Source organism: Neopsephotus bourkii, unplaced genomic scaffold (genome assembly GCF_033783945.1).
Source record: "Neopsephotus bourkii isolate Nb327-2 ecotype Australia unplaced genomic scaffold, CSIRO-AGI_Nbou_v1 NB_335, whole genome shotgun sequence".
Classification (NCBI taxonomy): domain Eukaryota; kingdom Metazoa; phylum Chordata; class Aves; order Psittaciformes; family Psittacidae; genus Neopsephotus; species Neopsephotus bourkii.
The window spans coordinates 420,802-438,447 of NW_026900841.1; the positions used below are offsets into that span (position 1 = coordinate 420,802).

The window sequence follows — 17,646 nt, forward strand, 5'->3', positions numbered from 1 at the left end:
GTTGGCTGGTTGTTCTCATGCCTGAGCGCGCAAAATGTTGGAGAACAAATAAATTCTGCCTCCTCCCTTTGCTCACCCTGCTGTAAATCCTTCCCCACAGCATGTGGGGGAGCTGAAAGCCCTGGCTGGGAGCAAAGCCCCAGCATTGGGATCTTCCATAAACAATAAGAAACAAGTCCTTCTCCCATAATTTCACCTTTTAAATAAGGAAGATGGGAAGACTGATTGTGTGGTGATGAATGAAATGGAAGTTAGAATTCATTTGAGAATTCCTGGCAGAGCATGTGAGATCTTCCATGCCTCTTGCAGGGACCAGATGCTCCTGCATGCTTCTGGCCTTGAACACTGCCAGGGATGGGGCAGCCACAGCTTCTCTGGGCACCCTGTGCCAGCGCCTCAGCACCCTCATAGGGAAGAGCTTCTGCCTAAGAGCTCATCTCAATCTCCCCTGTTCTGGCAGGTTAAAGCCATTCCCCTTGTCCTGTCCCTACAGGCTCTTGTCCAAAGCCCCTCTCCAGGTTTCCTGCAGCCTCTTGAGGCACTGGAGCTGCTCTGAGGTCTCCCCTTGAGGAGCCTTCTCTTGTCCAGGCTGACCCAGCCCAGCTTTCTCAGCCTGGCTCCAGAGCAGAGCTGCTCCAGCCCTCACAGCACCTCCTCTGGACTCGCTCCTCTGGACTCGCTCCATCAGTCCAGTAGTGGCCTGTGATAGCCCGTTACAGCCACAAGGGACATAAGGGCCAAGAGGCCATGAATGCAATGCAGCGCTGCACCGAGAGGTGCGGGAGGGAGCACGAGAGTGCGGCAGGATGCGGGATGGTGTAGAGGTCTGACCCTGCATTAACCCGCTTCGAGCAGCCGTGGGAGCGCGGAAGGACGCGGGGCGGAGCGGCGGCCGGGGGCGGGACCGGGAGGGGGGACGGAGCGGCCGTAGGAAGGAGGGACCGTAGGAAGGACGGACCGTAGGAAGGACTGGCCGGGGGAGGGCCTGGCTAGGCCCGCCCCGCCCCGCCCCGCCCCGGCCCAGCCCGCGGCGCTCTTCGGCGGCGCCGATGGGGCTTCGGGCCTGGCTGTGCTCGCTGTGCGGCTGCTGCGGCTGCTGCGGCGGGGAGGCGGCGGCAGAGAAGGAGCCCTTGTTGAGGTGAGACCCCCTCGGCCCCCTGCCCCTGCGAGAGATGGGGCTGAGCCCCTCCTTCCTTTCCCGCCCGATGCTCCCAGCAGGGATGGGTCCGGTCCCCTGGTCCGCAACCATGCGTGAGCCTGTCTGCTGCCCCACGCCGAGCGCCGTCGTCCCCCTAAGACCTTCTCAGTGATTTTACAGCCGCTGCTTTCCCTGGGGGGTTGGCCATCCCCAGTTAGAGCCGGTCAAGGCTCCCAAGGGATTTTCTGCCGTTGGTACCAAACTGCTTTCAGTTCTCTTTCCACCCGGGTTGGCTTCCCGCAGGGGCTGGGTTCTTTCTGACACCTCATGGGACAATGAGTGCCAGGCTGCTGGACAGGGCTTGGAGCAACCTGCTCTAGTGGAAGGTGTCCCTGCCTGTGGCAGGGGGTTGGAACTGGATGAGCTTTAAGGTCCCTTCCAACCCAAACCATTCCGTGATTCTATGCTGTTTTAGCAAGTGAACCAAGGGCAGCATCTCTGATGTTTCCTGTGTGCTCCTCCCCACAGGAACTGTTCAGCTTTTGTCTTTCTGTGGTGGGGTTTCAATAGAGGAGGCTGAGGCACTGAACAAAAAAGGGGTCCCCATCATTTTGCCGGGGGTCAGCCCCCACCACTGGGCAGAGCTCTCTTCCCAGGCAGGGGATGCTGAAAAGCAGATAACAACACACTGCTGGAGCCGGCTTTACATGAAAGCAACATGCATGTTGCTTCCTAGAGAACAGGTTTTTCCCTCCTGCCGTCGGTCGCCTCTGTCTCGTGCACAGAGCTGTGAGGTTGGCCGGGATCAGGGTTGTGCTTAAAGATGTCCCCAGGTCATGGAGAAGAGCTGTGAGCTGTGCAAGCACATAAAGGAGGGTTTGCATGTTGCAAAACATCTGTGCGTGGGGATTGCGGCACCTCTCCTTCCTTTCCAGCTGCTATCTGGGGTCCTGGCTGCTGCCAAAGCCTGCAGTGAGATCCCCAGCCCTGGGATGGGGCAGGGACTGTGCCCTACCCGTGTCATCGGTGGGACAGGGGCATTTCAGGAAGGAAGATGGGATGCTTCTGCTGTGGCCTACATAGGTGTCAGGTAATAGCAGAGCTGGCACCAGTGTTTGAAATGTCCTGATTTTGTGCTGTTAGAGCAGTTCCCTAAATAATAACCAGATAATCCTGAGCATGGGGCTTTCAGTGTGGGAAATTGGCAATTAACCTAAGGAGAGCAGAGCAGGCGTGCGGGGAGGCTCAATCCTGTGCATCGCTGGCTGGGGTGCCTGTCCCTCCCTAGGCACCTTTCTTTAGTAACATGCCTTCTGCTGGGGATCCACTTAATGCTGGCTCTAAGCAGGAAAGCCTGTATAAATGGTGGGCATTCCAAAGGCACCTGTTCTTGCACATAATAATCTAACAGCCTAATCATTGGCTTGTCCCTCTTCAGGAGGCTTTGGGCTTTTATTTCAAGGCAGGGATCTTGCGAAAGCACAATTGCTATAGTGTTGGTTTTATTGCAGCATTGTTTAAAAGCAAGGACTTGCTTGAGATTTCAGATCTTTTAGCTGAGTTTCAGATTCTGGGGAGGTGGTGTTGCTACCAAATGTTGACTTTATGACTTTTCACCTTATTTTCCCCAAGTGGACTGGTTGCTGCCTTGTAAGTCCAATGTGTCAAAGAATAAAGCAGCGAGGAGGAGGTAATATTTACCTGGGTGTGTACAACCCATGAGGCCAGTGAAAGCAGCCAGCACTCTGCGTGGAGATGGGGATGGACCATAGTGTGGGACTGGGAAAGGAAACCCTGGACAAAGCCAGTGAGCTGGGCTGCTGCAGGGAAGCATCTAGGCTGCCTGTCTGCCTCTTGATGCACAAAAGTGGAATCTGGCTCAGATGGTGTCCTTGGGATGCAAATAAAACGAGAATTTGGACTCCAAAATGAGTTTAATCTGGACTGAAAGTCCCTTGGAGCAGAAGTGCTTTGAAGCATTAGTGCTCTCCATTTTCTGGATAAAACCCAGCGTGTGAAATGGTCTGGGTCCCCTCTGGTCCCACAGTAACCTGCCAAGCAGGCTGCTGTTGTGTGCTCCTATTTTTGCTCCCATTTCTTCATTTTAAATGTTTCTTGGAAGTCCAGCACACTCAGGGTGTTTCCTGTTGGCAGGGCTCCTTGTGCTTGTACAGATTTGCTGACTCTGGGCACTGCTTGTATTCCTGACATGCTGCTGGATGCTTTGGAAATAGAGGCACATTCGGAAGTGCCTTGCAAGCTGTGAGGGAGTGGCTCATAAAAGCTTGTTGGTGTTACTGTTTGAAGTAATCAGATGTTGCGGGTACCGATAAGTCACTGGGTGGGAAGAAGCCTGTTGAAGGCAGGATGGGACTGGACACATGCTGAGAGCACATCTAGCTCCTGAGAGATGCCTTCCAGGCTGGGATCCTGTTTGCTCCACCTTTGGAAAATGGTTTGAGAAAACCCACCCTGGCTCCAGCATAGGAAGGGTTGAGTTATGCCGTCCACACCTTCTAAGTTACGTTTTTTTGCTTGTCTTTAACGAGAGATTATAAGAGATTGTCTTTTCTCTTATTACCTGTTGCTCAGGTTTTTGGTTTGTTAAAAGTCTAATTAAGCTTCCTGCAGGAATGCTGATGTGAAGGGCTTTTTCTATTTTATCTGTGTGCTGAAGCTTATCTTAGCATCTTTTTTATGGCTTGGCATCACGGTTAAGCACCCGCAGTGTTATCTGATGTTTTGCTGGATGGTTTCCTTGTGAAAGGAATGAGGTTTGGATAGCAAATGGAATAAGCAGTGGGAATAAACAGAAGTGAGCAGGGATTGCCACAGGATGTCTGGTGAGACTATTGGATAAGGCTGAAAATACTTCTCCATTTGTGTTGTCCTGCTCAAGTGTTTGGACATCTTGATTAGAAACATGGAAATCCTCTGCTAAAAGATGTTCCAGCAGAATTCATAGAACCACAGAATGGTTTGGGTTGGAAGGGATCTTAAAGGCCATCCAGTTCCAACTGCCAAATTAAATAATCCTGTAAAGAAAAATGCATACCCCAGTAGCAACATAAAGCCATAAAATCAACAGAACTGCCACCAGTGCAGAGAAGACTTAGCCTGGTGGGGACAGCTTTCCCAGAAGATGACGGTCTGCTTTGCTGACCACTAAGGCCAGAATTCACACGCAGGCTGCAGACATTTCTATCCCCAGATAGAGATGGGGCTACGTCTTTTCTGTGTGTTGGCACAGGTCCCCGCACAGCTCAGCGCATCTCTGTACCTCTCAGGTAAGAGCTGCAGGGGTGGTGAGCACCTGCAGGGATTGCGTGCTTGATTTGGTAGGGTTTGGGCTGCTGGGGGGAAAATAGACCTGTAGGGTCACACAGAAACGTGGTGGTGGATGTGGGACCTCTGGAGAGCATCCATTCCAATCCCTGCTCGAGCAGGGTCAGCTGGAGCAGGCTGCCCAGGACCATGTAGGGTTTAAGTGTCTTCAAGGACTCAACAACCTCTCTGGGGAACCTCAGTGTTCTCCCACCATTCTTATGAGTAAACAGAATTTCCTGTATTTCAATATGTGTCCTATCATGGGGCAGCACTAAGAAGGGTCTATCTCTGTCTCCTTCGCTCTTTCCCATCAGGTACTTGCACACAGGCAAGTACTCGATGGTACTTGGGGAGATAAAAGGATGATGCTGAAGTACCTAACACTGCCTCATCTCTCCCCTTCTCTGCAGTAACAACAACCCCTATGCCTCCTTTGGAGCCACACTGGTAAGGGACGAGGAGCAGAACCTGTGGAGCACCCCACATGACGTGACCCACACAGAGGCAGATGACGACCGGATTCTGTACAACATGATTGTGGTCAGGAACCAGCTGGACAAGGACTCGGAGGTGAGATGGTGCCATTCCTGCACTAAGTTTCACCAAGCACCCGTGAAGCTGCTATAAACACCCCAAAGTCCCCCACTGTGGCTCACATAGACATCAGGTCCTCCCATCTGCTCCATCACCCTCCAGATTTTACCCTATATCTGGTGTGGATGCATCTGTGGATGTCATCCCTGGGATGCTCCCTGAGGTGGGATGCACGATGCCCTGCAAGCAGCTCTACGCCACCACCACCAAACATACACTGGTAGCACTGGGATCCCCAGCTCAGTTTCCTAGCTTCACAGGCTGCTTGTTTGTGTCCAGTATTCCCCTGGTTTGGCCTTTCCCTGGTCAGACTGGTGTTAGCCCTGCCCGCAGTGGTGTTCACCCGGCAATGGCAGTGGCTGGAGCTGAGCTGCTGCTCCACTGACACGTCAAGACAAATACTTTTCTGATGGGCTGTACAGCAATTATTGAGAAGCAGAGAACTGGCACAGCTCTTAGTGGCAGAAGGGAAAAATCATCACTGTTACATAAAGGCTGTTTTGCAGCCCTGATTTCCTTCAGTAAAGCACTTGGGTGCGAAGCAGATTTCAGTGGCCTGATTAGGAGCAGGCTGTAGCAAATAGTGACGCATTTCCCCCTCTTTGATTGCTTCTAAGACCTCAAAATGCTTGCAGCAAAGCCTGGAGGCTTCCCATTTAATTTCAACATGATTCCATTTCATCCAAGAAACTGCAAGACTGTAACTCTTCCTCCTGTTATAGTCCCCTCAAAACCAAAAGTAGCTCAGCTTTCACAAGAAGCCTTAAACTCTAGAGGTAAAGCTGAGATCAAAGTTATGGTATTTGTAACTGAAAATGAGGTAATGGAATCCTCATATACAGCTGACCAGAATCCCCATTTAATGTGTTTGTTTCAGGGGCTTTTGGTGGGGTTTGAATAAATATTACTATTAGAATAGATGATTTTGTTATGTTTTAATGGCTGCATGTAACCTTTACAGTTATAACTGAAGATATTCTCTTCCCTCCCCGCTGCTGTTTTCTCTGCCTTGTGATTGCTTGTCTTCAAGAAGACAGGGAGTGTCATCTGCCCCAAATTGGCTGAAGGAAACAAGGACATCTCTGTTTTAGGGGGCTGTGCCAGTCCTTGGTTGTTGCAGAGCTGGGTGTACTTAGGCAGTACTGAAGCTCCTGAGGCATAATGTATAAGCCCAGCAGGCTGTTGCAGTTTCCAGCTGCAACTCCTTCTGTGTGGCAGGACAGGGAGGGACTTGGCCAGCAAAGCCAACATTCCTGTGTTTGGCCTCGGGTGCCAAAATCTCTCCTTACTACTGGCAAGCATTTTAAAAGTAGGCCAGATTGCATTGCCCTCGCCTCCTAATGAGACTTCAGCCCTGAGAGAGAGGAAAAAAAGTCTAACTGCAAAGGAGCATTGAGCTGCAAAAGCCATAATCTGCTCTGGGAGCTACTCTGCTCCCAAAGTCCCTAGGGAGAGCATGTGGGTGCTGCAGGACAGGAGATGGAGGAGCGGGTTTTGTGTGTGCAGTGCACCAACATTACGAAACCATAGGTCCTCTTTTTCTCTTGGTTAAAAGGGGACTGAAAGGAGAACTATTGCCTGTATTGCTGCTCCTTCACTTAAAGAACTTCCGGTGTGCTGTGCACTTGGTCTATGCTTTCCATTCCTCACCTTTTTCTTAGGTATTTTCTAGCACAGGACTTGGGAAGAGTCCCAGGATGGATCTCTCCTGGCTTGGACATCATTGTGCTGTGGACTGCGGTAAATGAATAAACCAAACTATGCATTCAAAGGGCCAGGCGCTCCGACACTGAATGCACCTTGTTATCATTTGTGGTGGGGCTGTCAGCAACTTGCAGCATTGGTGTCCTCCTTTGGGGTCAGTTCCTTTCCCCCACCATGGGGCTGGACCCACATGTGATCCAGGCGGAACTGTTTCTTCTCCCTGCCTCTTCCTGATGGCCCCACTGTGAGAAATCTGGCAGCTCCAGCCCAAACTCAGTGTACCCTTAGCTTGTATAAGGATGGCAGGGCTGCTTCTCACTGAACCAGGGCAGGAAGCTCTGCAAAGCAAGCACCGTGACGTCCCTGGTGCACCCTGTTTCACACACACAATTGCTCTTCCTGCTCAGTGCTGTGTGCTGCGAGTGTAGGCTCATGGGGCCATTGACCATGGTGGAGCTTGCTGGAGCACCCAGCGGTTGCCAAACCCACTGTGCAGTAGGTAGATGAGGCAAGATTCAGTGGAGCCTCCTAAAGTCAGAAAGACTGAGCGACTTGCAGCTTCACATTTCTCTCTGATTGAGGCCAATGAGTGTCACATCCTTGGATGCACTTTTGGAAGCAAAGTGTGGGCAAGGAAGAGTATGTGCACAGAAAACCAGAAAAGCCATAGCTGAAGGGCAGGCTGAAGGGGGCTGATAAAGCTGATGCAGCCTTTGGAGATCAAAGCTGTTGTCAAAGCTTTTGAAGGCTGGGGTCAATATTTCAGATATGGAAAATATGCCCCTGTTCTGCAGCATTGTTGAACCTGGTGTGATGTAAAGCAAAACCCCATACCTGGAGGTGAACTGAGGACTTTCTAGAAAAACCGGATGTTCCTTAAGATACTGCATATATGTAGGTGAAGTCACTGTTCTAGCATGTACCCTGCTAGTGTGGAGGAAAGCATTTTGTGGGGAACTGGACTACTGTGGCTCTGACAATTTTCCAGTTTTAACAGCAAGAGCTGGCCTGGGCGCATTGCTCAGCTTATGTATGTGATGTGGACCTCCCAGAGGTCCAGTTTGTGGTGGTTCTGTTGCTTCAGTGTCCTCTGATGGGGTGCATGGCATCAACCAGCTGTGGGCAGAGAGCCTCAGCTGTTGCACTAGCACTGGTTTCAGAGAAGGAGCCAGGTTTTTTCGCAGCTGCACCACAGGGCTGTGAACAGAAACTAAAGGTAGGGTTTTGCATTATGACCAAGGGAAAAACACTGTTCTTATGGCTTGTACATGCAGTGTTTCTTCCTTCTTTTGGCTTATTCCTTTGGGGAAGGTGGCATCATAAATCCCGGTAGCAAATTCCTCTGCCTGCATTTCTGTGAGGTACCTGGCTAGCAGAGCTATACATGATCCTCCTGGGAAGCCCATTAATGAGCTGACACAGACCCTTTTTCTGCTTCCTCCTGCTCTGCTACTGGCTTCTTTGTTTTTAAACAGGTTGCAGAGAAGGTCAGTATTTCAGCTTGCTGTTGCTGGGGCATGCTCGGTTTGAGTGCTGATGGGTTTGTCCAGGGTTGGGGATGCCAGCTGGGGAGCCCAGAACTGACCCTCTTAACCTGTATGCCTTTCTTAAACTGAACCCAGTTTAAGCTTTTTCAGAGCTGCAAAGTCAATTGATGATTCAGTGTATGAGTGTGGATTTAGAGTTTGTATTTGCTCAACTACTTCCATTGGAGCCACACAGGAGCATCCTTGGATGCCGCGTGATACCTTCCTGCACTGATATTTCAGTTCTTCCCTGACAACTCTGTTTTGACCTCATTTCCAAAGTAACTCTTGGACAGAATGGTGACACCAATTACTTTCAAAGAAATAAAGGAAATGTTTCTGACAGAAGATTGCTTTGGCAACATGAAGAAAGCTCCGTACTGACTAGAAAACTTTCATATGAGCAGGGATGAAAAGTTGGACAGTGATTGCCTGTTTCCTTGGCACATTTTTTTCCAGAGCTCTGAGTTATGCACCAACCTGGCTTGTATTTTGTGTCCAGCATTTCCTCACTTCCATTTGGCATTTGCAGATTTAGTGTATCACACTACAGTAAGTTTTCCAGGTAAATATCTGAAGGGCTGAGCACTCAGAGAAGACAGCTGGTGGAGTTTCCCTGCTGGGGATGTTCTTGACCTGTGCACAAAGGATTTTCTCACCTAGGGGCAGTAACTGCAACCTGCTTCGTTTTCCTGTGGTTAATTCATATTTTGGGCAAAAGGGCATTTATTTCTTCAAGGATTGATTTTGAAGCAATGCTGGGATGTCCCAGACCCATAGAAACACCAAGGATGTTGGTGCACAGGATGTGGTGCACAAATGCAGGCAAAGTCTCTGATGTTGCCCATTCCTACACGAGGGCAGGATGAGCATTGCTCTTCCTCTGCTGTGTTGTTAAAAGGAGATGCTTGGTAGAATAATTTTGGGGGTGGAAAGATTTCCTCATTAAAGTAACACAGCAAACAGCCTCCTGCCCACAGTGTTTAGGATGCCTCTGCCACAAGAAATTGGTTGGGAAAACTCAGGATTGCTGAGGCTGATGGAGAACAGGGCACGAGTCCCTCTGAGAGCTCAGCCCATCGCTGCTCAGCCTCATCCTCATGATCTCTGCTGTTAATCCAGAGAAAATCAGGAGCAGCTTCCCTGCATGCTAAGCACTGCTTGCTGTGGAGCTTAGCCCCAAAAGCTGCTGCCAGGTACCAGCAAACTACGTTTCAGGGAGATGAGCATCTTTCCCACCCCCCACCCCCAGCTTGCTAAATCATCTGCATGAAGCAGGCTTGGAACCACAATGGCCATCTGGATTGACTGTCTGTGTTAAAGCACTTGTTTATCTCTGCAGGAGGGCAGAGACATGCCGCTTATATCCCCAGCAGCATGCCCAGATTGGTTTTCTTTCCTTTCTGCTTATACCATGGGGTCACGATCAGGTTGGGATGTTTCTGAGTGATCCCTGCCAGCAAGAACCATCGTGCAGCCCTTTTAATCTCTTTTTAAACCTTTCAAGTCTGCAGTAAACTTCCCACAAAGCTTGAATACAATACAGCCCCCCTTTTCCTTTTCACTGAGAGGATCTGGGTTCCTAGCTATGCGCTGGTGCCACAGGAGAGGAGGGTCTGGTACCTGCCTGCTTTCTCTTGCAAAACTAGCTGCAAAAAACTCCAGGGCCAGGAACTGCAACCTACTGTGTCTTCCTGTGGTTAATTCAGATTTGTGCAAACGGGTAATTTTAATTCAAGGATTGATTTTGAGTGCAACACTGGGATGTCCTTGCCTGCTTTCTCTCTGCTCTATGGGAAGATGAGCAGTGCAGAGTGAGCAAAGCTGTTTCCCCTGCTCTCTTGACCTGAATTCACCAGTGACTTAACCCCACCGGCTGCTTCTTCCAAAGTCTAATCTCCAGCTCTTTATCAGATCAGTTCCTTAGGGCACCAGGTATCGGAAAACCAGTGGTATTTCTAGCGTACATCCAGCCTTCCTGGGTATTGTTTAACCCCTTTGAAACCAGCATGACATGTAGGAAAATCCCAGGCAGACAGCACGGATTAATGCCTGTTTATTCTACAAGAGTCTGTCTCTGTAATCTGTTGCTGAGAAATGAGATTAATTAAGGTTATTAGCACAGGGGAATTAGCTGAGCGATGTTATGACCTGCTGTTGGGATGCTTCTGTGAACGCATCCTTTGCAGTGTGAGCGTTGATTAAAATCAGCTAGTAAAGTACTCCTGGTTTTCCTGCAGAATATATGGATTTCTGCAGGAATGCATACTTATAGAATGGAATCATAGAATCATAGAATAGTTTGGGTTGTAAGGGACCTTCAGATGTGTTTAATTGTGCTGGTATAGCTTCAGTAAATAACCTTAAACCCTTCCCTTTTAGATAGTGACCCATTATGGAGATATATCATAGAATCATATAACAGTTTGGGTTGGAAGGGACCTGAAAGATCACCCAGTTCCAACTCCTGCCACAGGCAGGAACACCTCACACTAGACCAGCTTGCTCCAAGCCCAGTGCAACCTGGCCTTGAACACTGCCAGGGAATTTAAAGCTTGAGGTCAACTGCAAGGATTTAAGCTGTAGAGCTAGATGAGGCATTAGCTGTAGCAACTGGCAGCCACTAATAGTTATTATGTCAAATGATTCCAGCTCAGTCCTCAACCATCCATGTGCATCCCTCTTCTCTGGTATTTAAAAAAAGATACCCCAGCCTTTAAAGGAAAGGAAGTCTATTTTTTTTCTTGTTTTCTCATACTTTTGAAACCCTGCCTACTCCAGTTAAATGCCAAACGGAGAGCTGAGCAGTTTGGAAAAGCCACTGTATGTATGACCATGCTGAGAGCAGTAACTTTTAATTTCCCATGGGCTATCATCAGCTGTAAGAAAATGCGCCATGCCAACTGAACTGCAAGGCTATGGAAATAAGGTGTTGCAATATATTAATGTGTGGTTGTGGTTTGTCAAGCTGTAAAGGCTGAATAAGGTACTTTCACAAGCTCAGGTTTTGATACTAGCTGGAGTGTCAAGGTTTGGGGTAAAGAGCTTTGGCCCACAGACCTTTTTCAGCCTTCATACTAATCCCTCTGTGCCAACATCAACAGTTCCGCTCTGGATCTGTTTCTAAGAGCTAGAATTCCTAGAAAAGCAGCAGAAATCTCCCCACATGCAAATGACTCTCTTATCCCTTTGCTTTGCAGGAATGGCAAAAGCTCAACTATGATATTTATACCTTACGGCAGACCCGAAAAGAAGTGAGAAGCAGGTGGAAACACATTTTGGAGGATTTGGGTAAGCTAGGGGACAAAATGATGTGATTTCTGTGGTACCAGTGATGGTTCAGAATGGGAATATAGGCTGGTAGAGGAGAACCATAGGCAAACAGAACAAGGTTGCTGAACAATGCCGTCAGGTAGCCCATGTAGGAGCTGAGAGCCTGTGGAGATTCTCCAGAGCTCAGGCATGGCTGGGAGGAGATGGGGCCACCATAGCACATCAAAAAGCCCATAAACCATGATCAGTGGTGGAGCCTTTCAAGCCTGTAATAGCATGCAGAGTCATCTGTTTCAAGCTTCCTTGTGGAAACTTAGCAGGGACACCTGTGAGTTCACATGGGTTTTTCTAAACAACATCAACAGGGAGAAATGAATATTACTTTCAGATTTGAACACAGATAAGTCTTATTTTTCTTCCTTAGCCCATGCCTTTAGCTGATCAGAGCTAAACCACCCACTTTGTTTACTCCTATTTGAAATATTCTTTCACCAAATGAAATGACTCAACAGTGACCCTCCTACTTTTGGAATGTTTCCTGCCTGCACCCACCGGTCCTGTGTGCTGAGCTGCTGCTCCTCTGGAGAAATCAGTGTGTGACCTGGTTTCTCACATACGTACATAGCATGTGACACTCAGGCCGAGGAGATGTCCCATACTGGCACATCCGCATGGGGACTTGCATCATGCTCTGGAGGAGGTTGACAGCTAATGAGAGAAGGATGTGGGAACTGAATACAGTCTTTGGGCTGTTCAAGGGCATTATCACTGGAAGACAGAGATGGGTATCTCAGCTGCTCCTGCCCTACCTGCTGTTCTGGGTGGGAGGAACACGATGAATTCATGACTAGGTGTTAGCGTTCACCTTCATGCAGGTGCTCACATAGCCAGTGCAGAGTGAACACGGGAAGCATCAGTTGACACCCTTGTATCTGTTACTGCACGTTGATGTGGCTCTCCGACATCTCCCTCACGTCTGCAATGGCTCAGGAGCTGTTTTGCAAAGGGTGGGGAAGCTCAAGGCCAGGGAGCATTTGGCCTGAGTGTAGCTAAGTGCAACCAGACGTGAAATCTGCTATCTTTTGTTATCTAGAGCTGTGCTTTAATCTGAAGACCACCACTCTTTCCTCATAGGTATTTTCAGGTGAGACACACCACCACCAGCTCCCTGGAACTGAACAAAGAGTTAATGGTAGCCATTACACTGAAAGATCCCTGCATTTATTTTCCTCCATTCCTTCCTTGGATACCCTTCCTATAAGGGATGCTGACTGCTAAAGGAAAAATTACCCAGGCATTCTTTAGTGCCAAAGGTTTTTTATCACTGTTACCTTCCAACAACACCAGCCCTGAAAGCTCTGGCAGCATCAGAAATCAACACCCTGGCTGTGGAAAACTAGCAAAAAACTTGCTCTGAATGCTTATACCTGCCTGAAGTGCAGACACAGCTTGCCTGAGGGAAATGCTAGTTTGTTTTAGCAAGCAGGGAATGCAGCAGCCCAAGGTGGAGGTCAGGAAGGAACCTTGCAAGAGCCTGGAGGCCTCAGGGATGACCCTGCTCACCTGTTTGACTCATTTATGTAACATCCCTTTCCCAGGTTTCCAGAAGGAAGCAGACTCCCTCTTGTCAGTGACCAAGCTGAGCATCATCAGTGACTCTCAGAACATGGGCAAAGCCCGGGACATCTTGTTAAAGCTCTCTGAAGAGACAAACATCTTTCCAAATAGCTGGGAGCTTTCTGAGCGCTACCTCTTCGTGGTGGTGAGTAGCTCCTAGCATGCCTTCCTCCCTGCTGCCCCATCCCTGCAGGTGAGCTCAAATAAAGGGAAGCAGGTAGGTGAACTGTGTGTAGTGACTGTGAACCCCTGTTGCTTTGTCAGGACCGGCTTATAGCCCTGGATGCTGCAGATGAGTTCTTCAAGATGGCCAGCATGGTGTACCCGAAGAGACCCAGTGGGGAAAGAGTGGATGATAGCCAGAAGGCCCCACAGTGCACCTCTGTTGTGATGTCTTGAGGAACCTGCCATGCTGGCACAAGATGGGTAGTGGGTTTCTTCCCTTCTGGGACCAGGCTCCTCTGATGAGGGGTTAGCACAAGTAGTGCTGCTCCTTGTTTTCCTGCAGAGAAGCAAGTGGGCCGGCCAGAGCAGAGCGAGGAGGTCAGTGAGCTGTGCCCCACCGGGAGGGCACAGGAAGGCGAATGCTGGCCCCAAGGTCCTCCTAAGCAGAAGGGAGCAAGAACTGCTGTAGTGTAGCCCTGACAGGAGACCGCTAGCCAAGTAGTGTATGCAGTAGGCACAGGGAGAACCTGCCGTCCCAGGTGTTGCTATCAGTAGCTGCAGAAGTTGAGATGCCTGTAGTTGCAACAACTGCAAGGAGATCCACGTTTCCACCATCCACTGGTGCCTGCCACTGTCCCCTCCTTTGACCCTGCTAGCCAGGATGATGAGAGAGGGAGGAAAAATACTGCAGTCTGCAACTCCCTGATGTTTCTCTGTGCACTGCTCCTCTTCCTCATCCCCAGCCCGTGGCAGCTGCACCAAGGGATTCAGCAAGGAGGAGCAACACTCTGGGAGAAGAGCTAATGCCCTGGCAATGCCTTGAAGCAGTGTTACAGTTGGGTGCTCTACCCCAAGCCATTAGTGCTTTGGAGGTGTTTCTATTGGGGCTGCTCAGACTGACAGCTTAAAAGAAGGTAGATATTAGGAAGGTGCCAAGGTCAGAGCTGCTGAGAATTTGGCTCCTGTGTTGTCCTCAGATTGGCTGCCCAACATCTTAATTTACTTCTGAAAGTTTTGGTCTTAATTACATGAAAAAACTCCCACTATAAAGCTGCGTGTCCTCTCAGAATATATGGTCCCTGCTGTTAATGAGGATTTTTAATGAATATCCTTTATGTCCTGGGTTTTGTCTGATAATGAGCAATAATTTTAAAACACTGGATTTGATCCTTTAAGAAAAAGTGGAAGTTCTTCACTGATTAACACACATGCTCCTAATTGGCTGGTTGGAAATGCTGGTTACACAGGACCTCCCAAAATAGTAAATCAGAGCTTTTATTTGTTTATACCTACAGTGTTTGGAATATATATAAATATATTTATGAATCGCTTCTGTTCATCTGTCTTGCTGGGAAACATTTTTGTCAACTCAGGACATCAGTGAAAACTGAGCTTAATAAACGAGACACATTACAAAACTAATGTTTCTTACTGTCTGCAACCCTATTCAGGCAGCAACATTTGTATTGACTGAGGATAGCAAAGGAGTTGGGGTATTTGTAGAGCATACGCCTCAGCGACCTGTTCTCCACACACTTCCAATTGCCTGTTGACTTGCAAGAGTAGGGTTGTTTGCCAGCCTAAGACTAAAAGTCTTCGTATGAGATGAGGGGGATTAAATTTAATTTCAGTGGGATTTGGGTGCTCTGCTCCCGATGATTTTCTCCTTTTTCCCAGTAGTTCATCTGCACTTTGGAAAACCTCCCGTGTTTTTAAAGAAGATAAACTTCAGTGAGTGACAGCTCAACTGCTGGAGAACAGAGCCAGTGGTCTGAGGAGCACAGTACATGACACCACACAAAAGTCAGCCCTTGGGATGCTATCGCTTTATAGTACCACTGTTGCATGTTTTATGTAAGCATGTGGTGTGTAAAAAGACGTGATGGTCTCATGGGTGAGGAGATACCTTTTTAGATATGGTGCTGCTTTTTTTGGTGGTGGTCAGTGTTAAACAGCACCTTTGCAGAGCCATCCCTTGTTGTCACTTGTAGCTGTGAAACCAGTTCTGATATCAACAAAATGCATTTTGTCATGGTAAATTAATAGGACAGCAGCTGCCTAAAAAGAGCAGTAATTAGGAGCTCTGGATGAGTTTAGGTACTGAAGAAAGGCCCTGTGCAGGGGGATAATTTGGAGAAGAGGAGATTAAGGGGTGACCTTATTAGTGTATATAAATATATAAAGGGGGAGTGTCACGAGGATGGAGCCAGGCTCTTCTCAGTGGCAAACAATGAAAGGACAAGGGGTAATGGGTACAAATTGGAGCACAAGAGGTTCCACTTAAACCTGAGAAGAAACTTCTTCTCAGTGAGGGTGACGGAACACTGGAACAGGCTGCCCAGGGAGGTTGTGGAATCTCCTTCTCTGGAGACATTCAAAACCCGCCTGGACACGTTCCTGTGTAACCTTATCTAGGTGTTCCTGCTCCGGCAGGGGGATTGGACTAGATGATCTTTTGAGGTCCCTTCCAATCTCTAACATACTGTGATACTGTGATACTGTGATAATGGAGTTTCAGAGCACAGCCACAGGGAGCAGCAGGAATCCACAGCAGCATGGAATCAGAGCAGAGCTGCTCACTTCTGTGCAGCAGGGAGGAGTCACCAGGCTCAGGAGCTTATACATCACGTTGTGCACTGATCCCAACATGAGCAGAAAAAAGTCTGTCAGTCCCAGCACTCAGATAAAGCCGGTCATGGGGTAAGCAGCAAATATTGCAAAACAGCCTTTGGTGAAGTATAAGGATGCAAAAATGCTGAAAAAATCTGCAATTTGAAAATTTGCAGAAATGGTTTTCATAGGGGTCCAAGCTCAAGTTTGTCATTCTGTCCTCTCGGTAGGAAACCCCCTGTCTTTCATGCACTTCAGGTAGAAATCCGGTAAGCTGTATTTCAGTCAGCAAAACACAGAGTAATTTGCCTTTTCTAATGTACATAGAAATTACCAGGGAGGTACACATCTTAAACTTCAGTTTAGCTCAGATTTGGGCCTCCTCATGCACCAGGAGAAGGAAACGCAACTCAGTTTGTCTCCAAGTGAGCCTTTGGCTGTGTGTCAGGGACCAGCAGCAGAGGACCCTTCACCCAGAACCCGGAGATGGAACACACTCACATAAAGTTCAGATACTGCCCAGTTGCCTATTGGTACTGATCTGCCAGAGGTGTTTAAATGCTATATTTAGGCTCTCCAGAGGAAAAATTACCCATGTCTGTACAGCAGGTATAGTGGGACTCTCCTGTTTAATGGCAAGAACAGAGATGGAGGCATCTTCCAGTGAAACTCATTCCAAATTCTGGTAAGTTAAAATCACTGGCACTGGTAAGCACTTGTATTTGGGGTTTTAAACTGAGAACATGATATTAAACTGGGACATTCTGATGGTAAGACCACAGTTAAGCATGATACCCTGGAGCTGCTGTGACACAGACTCTCAGAGGCTTCCTAGTGATGCTGCCTCACTGCCATAGTCCTGGATGGGGAGAATTCATCCTCCAACAAGAGCAATTACTTCTTCACTGGAAGCAAGCTTTGGTTTTGCTCATTTGATACACCATTCAGCCCTCTAGCTGCTGCTTAGATGGGCTTGAGTCTCCCATATGACCTGTATGACCTTGGACATTTGTGCTGATGTCTTTGACATCCTACAGGTCTCACGTGCCACTAGATGTCTGCATGCCACAAAGTTGATCAGAGGACTGAAGCATCTCTACTATGAAGACAGGCTGAGACGGGGTTGTTCACCTGGAGAAGAGAAAGCTGTGGGGAGATCCTAGAGCAGCTCCCAGTGCCTGAAGAGCCTACAAGAAACCTGGAAAGGGGCTTTGGACAAGGGCCTGTAGGGACAGGACAAGGGGAATGGCTTTAACCTGCCAGAACAGGGGAGACTGAGATGAGCTCTTAGGCAGAAGCTCTTCCCTGTGAGGGTGCTGAGGCGCTGGTTCAGGGTACCCAGAGAAGCTGTGGCTGCCCCATCCCTGGCAGTGTTCAAGGCCAGGTTGGACACAGGGGCTTGGAGCAACCTGCTCCAGAGGAAGGTGTCCCTGCCCGTGGCAGGGGGTTGGAGCTGGAGGAGCTTTGAGGTCCTTTACAACCCAAACCAGCCTGTGATTCTGATTCCATGTGGGGAGCCAAATCCTGCCTGCGCCCAGCGAAGCCAGTCGGGGAAGCGGTGCCTGCAGGACAGCCCCGCGGACACTAGATGCCACTGTTCCATCAGCCATGCTGCAATATGTTGGGGGAAACCATCCTGTTTACAATGCAGGGGAAACCTCAACTCTTTCTTGCATGCACCACGTCTCTGAA

The 17,646-nt window shown here is 48.9% G+C and overlaps 1 protein-coding gene and 1 long non-coding RNA gene across 2 annotated transcripts in view; one reads left to right on the plus strand and one right to left on the minus strand.

The window, feature by feature from the left end:
- LOC133209409 (uncharacterized) overlaps positions 1 to 17,646 on the minus strand; it is a 360,513-nt gene that overhangs the window by 278,149 nt on the left and 64,718 nt on the right. The gene's annotated exons all lie outside the window — the stretch shown is intronic.
- Positions 1,017 to 14,099, plus strand: MREG (melanoregulin). Its single transcript, XM_061348044.1, has 5 exons — positions 1,017 to 1,138; positions 4,876 to 5,035; positions 11,490 to 11,580; positions 13,161 to 13,324; positions 13,444 to 14,099. The coding sequence occupies exons 1-5, from the start codon at positions 1,050 to 1,052 to the stop codon at positions 13,576 to 13,578; spliced, it is 639 nt and encodes a 212-aa protein (XP_061204028.1). The 5' UTR covers positions 1,017 to 1,049; the 3' UTR covers positions 13,579 to 14,099.